This window comes from Microchirus variegatus (assembly GCF_963457635.1).
Source record: "Microchirus variegatus genome assembly, chromosome: 2".
NCBI lineage: Eukaryota > Metazoa > Chordata > Actinopteri > Pleuronectiformes > Soleidae > Microchirus > Microchirus variegatus.
Genome location: NC_139803.1, coordinates 26102041 through 26107040, shown reverse-complemented (window position 1 = coordinate 26107040; position 5000 = coordinate 26102041). Strand labels below are relative to the sequence as shown.

Genomic DNA, 5000 nt, shown 5'->3' with positions numbered 1-5000 from the left:
TCCCTTTACCTCAGCTGCTTTCAATCTGAAAACATTTTATAGTACAGACCTGGATGTGGGAGAGTGATGACCTGCAAGAGGGTAAGTGACAGGGTGACAGCACTGAGCTAGAGAGACGAAGACAGAGGAAGATGAGGAATGGGTTGAGAGGGGAGAAGAGGAAGGGAAGGTGGGATGAAGGGAAGGTAGATGCCGCAAGTCATCCTGAAGTTGTGTGTTTCTGAAGTTAGTTTTAGAAAAAAAGACTGCACTGCTGGAACAAATATTAACCATACATTTTCCAAAATCCAACAGCAAGAAAACGCTGGAAATGTTAAATATTCCTTTATCGACAAGTGATGGTTTGAGCGGTGGTGCAAAAAGCCATTGGTGCGTTTGGCAGTTGAAGGCCTACTGACTGCATTAATGACATGACACTGCCTTTCCAGCCCCGTCAGGACCAGCTGCTTTGGACATGGACACACATTAAGTGTCAGGCTAATATGCTTTCCAGGAGTTTTGGGAATAGAGGGTGGGCGAATGAGTGCAATACAGCTGCAATGAGTCCCAAGGAGATAAAGCACGAGCAGTGGTGAAAGCAATTACATATGTATTGTTACCGAATCTCTTGCTGTCAGCCGACCTGTCAATGTTTCCCCACTCTGCTTATGGAGCACGCACATAAGCTCAAATTCACCAGGATCACTGCATAGCTACCAAAAGAGTCAAAACAGTTCTTGTCTTTTGTATATTCAAGAACTTTCAAAGTGGAAAGTACTTCAAAACAGTAAATTCTAACTTCAAACAGAAAGAGTTGACATTGTAGCTTCAGACACTTTCCTTTCACTAGAAAGTGGGATAGTTAAGGATATGATTAATATAGATCAGCTCTTTTTGTAATTAGCAGTGTTGCAGTAAAGTTACCTGCAGCCATTGACCTAAGATAACACCCCAAAGCAGCACTTGTTGAAACACAATCCTTCTAATAAACCACAAAGACCACTTCATGGGATTGAAACATGTAGATGTAAAGCAGTCATCCTCATCAATTCCTACGTTTGATCCCTTGGAGGACAAGGTCAGCTCTTTATGGCTTGATTAGATGCTTAATATTTCCACCTGCCATTCATTGTGCATCTCCCATAATACTAAACCTTAAGACCAGTATTTTATGGGGTATATTGTCTCTGATGGAGACTGTCGGGCAGCCAGTGTTGTAATGCATTTACTTTAACTACTAAATTACTAAATCTGTTGTGCAGCCAAAGCACTGAGCAATATAGAAAGCAGGGTCTAAGTCTGTTGAGCCTCTGCAATTTTTTTGTCAGCATGTCTACAAGTCTGCATTATGTGCAGTGATACATGGTGAAGCAGAGTAAAGAAAACAGCAAGGTTGCTGTTAGCTCACCTTGTGAAAATGCTCTATAAAGAGGCATCACATGAATGTGTTTTATTCACATACTGTGGGAAGCTGCAATAACCACCCATTAAACCAATGTTTAAAATAACCCATACGCATGTTGATATCTGTTTCTGAGACAATATGTCAACCGTACTCCCAGTTAACTGTTTGCTTTCTGGTTTGTGAGACCATGACTATGCCAAGGTCATAGTCATGGTCACTTTTGTGGTGTGACAAATGAAATACAAAAAGTGTCTTTCTTTTATTTTCTTTTTTTAATTCTGCAGTGTAAAATAGTGACTCTCATCTGAGCAAACAATTATTCACCTCTATTTGATCAATCTGCAAAGATTGATGAAAGAGAACTGCTTGAAAACTCCAGTGATGTGTGTGTGCGTTCTTGTATTTTTGAATAGTTAACAATAACATTGAGCCAATGAGCACAAATGACAAAACAAACAAAAAAATACAGCAAATGCTTGCTTATTTTTATGTTTGTATGGTCTTTCCATAAGGCATGCACATACTGTAGGTGGTAAGCACTTTCTGGTGCCAAGTAATTATCAATCATTGAAGAGACTGTACCAATTATACACTGCAAATCTTTCTTCTTCTTGCTTTTGTTTAGCCTTTACTGTATGTGCATAAACAGCTTGGGCAAAAGAAAATTGTGTTTTCTGCAGCACAAAATACATTTATATACTAAACATCTGTGCTCAACATCACAAATCAACACTCATAATAACATTTTCAGTCAGTAAATATATAAAAAACAATTCTATTTAAAATTGTGGTCAAACATGAAGAGGAAAAACTGCCTCTTAGAGGATTTGGAGCTTGGAAAAACACTGTATCTGATAGGGAGCCAGAGGAATTAAAACCTCCCATCTGCACAGTGACATTAATTCCAGCATTCTGCTTCATTGTAAAAGAAAGGATTTTCAATTTGAAGTGATTCGGCGACTAGCTCTAATTAACTTCAGCATGTGGTAATTCTTATTCTCCAGTAATCCCCCTTCCCTTTTTTGTCACTTTCTAACACAAGTTTGTATCTGTTACATTCACTATCACTGTTTCTTCATTTTGCTGTCTTTTTTTTCTTCTTCCTCTGTGCAGTCTCTGAAGCATTCTGAGTTGAGTGGAGCCAAAAGCCTGTCTTGTGTCTTTGTGCCTCTCTGTTGGGAGTCTGGCCGCTTATGCGGCTGCAGGGAGTGAAGTTGACATGAAAGCGAAAGTTATTTGTTTCTAATGCAGTAACCTAAACCTACAACTTGTGAGCTCCTCGTGTGTGGCATGGAAGTGATGAAGTAAGGGAAAAAATGACGTGTGTGCATGAAAAGTTAGCTGAGGATAGTGACACTGGTACTCTTTGTGTAGTGATGGAAACACGTTTAAATTTAAAGAGTCTTTTGTGGAAGCTAATGCACTGATTTTGTTATTGTGACAGTGGATTATATAGTGAAGCTTTCAGGTCCAGTTTGCGAAATTTAGGAGTTGTTGTTGTTGTTGGCGAAAGTAGGTTTGTTTCAGTGTAAATTTGCGTTAAAGGGGACATATTATGTAAAATCACCTTTTTAATCATTTAAATCATTATATTTGGGACTCTGGAGGTCCTATCAGTCAGCAAAATTTGAAAAAAGATAACTTATGTTTTTGTGGTCCTCAACAGTCTGAGTACAGGAGATAAAACAGGTGATGTTGACTTCTGCACTCATTGGGACGTCATAATGTGCTAATTTCCTGGAATTGTTGTCTCGCGGAGCTCCGCTTTGTCCTTAAAACACGCAAGAGTGCTGGCGAGGGCAACAGTATCCAAAAACCGGAAGTCTGTGAAGTCCGTGAAAAATTCTATTCTTGGCTCCACAGTGCAGCACAGAGTCCTACACAAACTACACAAACCAGCCTCAGAGGATTTATCTGTCCAGTGGATACATGTTGTATATGATGGCAATGTGCCTGCTAGAGCCTGCAAATGATCACTTTTCCAAATGCTAACTGCTGTTAGCTTCCAGTAGCCTCTGTGGCTGATGTCATTTCCTGTCCCTTAAGTTTCATTTTACTTTTTTTTTTTAAGGTGGACCTAAAGAGATACTACTAAACTGAGCATTCTGAACAGGGCTGTTTTGGCAGGGTGATTGAACTGCTGTGGTGCTTCATCCTTATGGTATTTTGACCATATTTTGGAGAAATAGGGTATAATATGACCCCTTTATAATCAAAAAAGTGTTTTGTTTGGTAAAAGACAAATCATTCGGCAAGGGCCACCATGTTCTACACTCGTAAGACAAGCCAGTCTAACGAGCATTCTGTGTTTTGAAACTGAAGCTTACTACGCAAATGGGAAAGAGCGACATCGTCTCTAGTATGCAAAGGCCGCAGCATTAGATGTCATTAATTCTTACTCACTGGGCCTTTAAGGGTAGTCCATCATAACTCAAAAGTATTGAAATGTACTCCTGCGAATATCCTGACTCAAACCAGTCATTGTACATATGTACTTGCACCATTTAAAACAGCTTGCATTTGACTTGTATTCAGATCGGTAATTTAAAGCCAAGTTGGACTTTTTATCAGCAGTCAATAAATATCAAAACCAAAAAGCTAAAGCTTCTTTTAAGCATAAGCATTTGTGTTTTGGGACCTCATGAGATCAAGATGAGCAAAATCATTGTTTGGCATCAGCTCCTAATGACAGCGCTGCGAGATCACATTGTTGTAGCGCACAATGAAGACATGTAATACAATTTTGCCAATCAGCACAGCCATCTGTTGGTTTGTGAATGTAGGTTGGATCCTTGATATTATTAGAATAGACAGTGTAAATGTCAGAGAATACCACAGTCTGAACAATTTGCTTGAACTGTAGATGTTGTGGATGTTTTCAAGATCAATCATGATATAAAATCGTCAGATTGCACACCACTGCATCAGATTGTCTTCACTTTGTTTCTCCGTTTCATACGCAATGTCTTCCAAAATCTGTATTATTATTGAACCGATGACTCAGACAAACATGAATATATTGTTTTTCATATGTATTCATATATTCATTACAGCAAATGGAGGGAAAAATCAATTTCATGCTTCAGGATTTTATAAACCTATGATGTTTCTTACCTGCAGTGAACCACCATGGGCCCTGCATCCGGAGGATTGCAAGCTTTCACCCGTCTCAGGAAGGCCAGGAACGGTGTTGGGTGCTCTGGTACCCCGTGATCTGGCCAGGCCGTAAACTGGAACTGCCTCACCTCTCTCTTCTCACTGGAGCCATTCTGAATATGGAGATTGAGAAAGGTTAGTGACCACTTTATCTCACTTCAACTACCTGACTCTTTTTAATGGTGCCCTAATGGCTTCCGTAAGGAAAAATGCCTCTTACTTTAAAAAGTGCAAACGTCCTGACGCAGTATGTCGCCAGCTCTACGGTGTCCAGAAGTGTGACTTGGATGAGACCATAGGTTTCTGTCGCTCTGTTGGGCCAATATTGGTCACATTTCACCTGCAATAGACAGGAATATCACCATTAAGCAATGATCGGTAAGAACATAGTGAGCATGTTATCCCTATAAGTTATCCATATAATTATAACAGATTTCGAAATACTTTTCTTGAATCATTC

General features: G+C 39.6%; 1 protein-coding gene across 3 annotated transcripts in view; it reads right to left on the bottom strand.

Annotated features, from left to right (window-relative positions):
• Positions 1–5000, bottom strand: part of LOC310942574 (receptor-type tyrosine-protein phosphatase delta) — a 125103-nt gene that overhangs the window by 9464 nt on the left and 110639 nt on the right. For all 3 annotated transcript variants that reach the window (XM_083907983.1, XM_083907984.1, XM_083907985.1), the window contains 2 exons: positions 4761–4880; positions 4499–4653 (listed from right to left, as the gene is read on the bottom strand). In XM_083907983.1, the coding sequence (XP_083764109.1) occupies positions 4499–4653; positions 4761–4880 (275 nt within the window). The remainder of the gene's footprint in view (positions 1–4498; positions 4654–4760; positions 4881–5000) is intronic.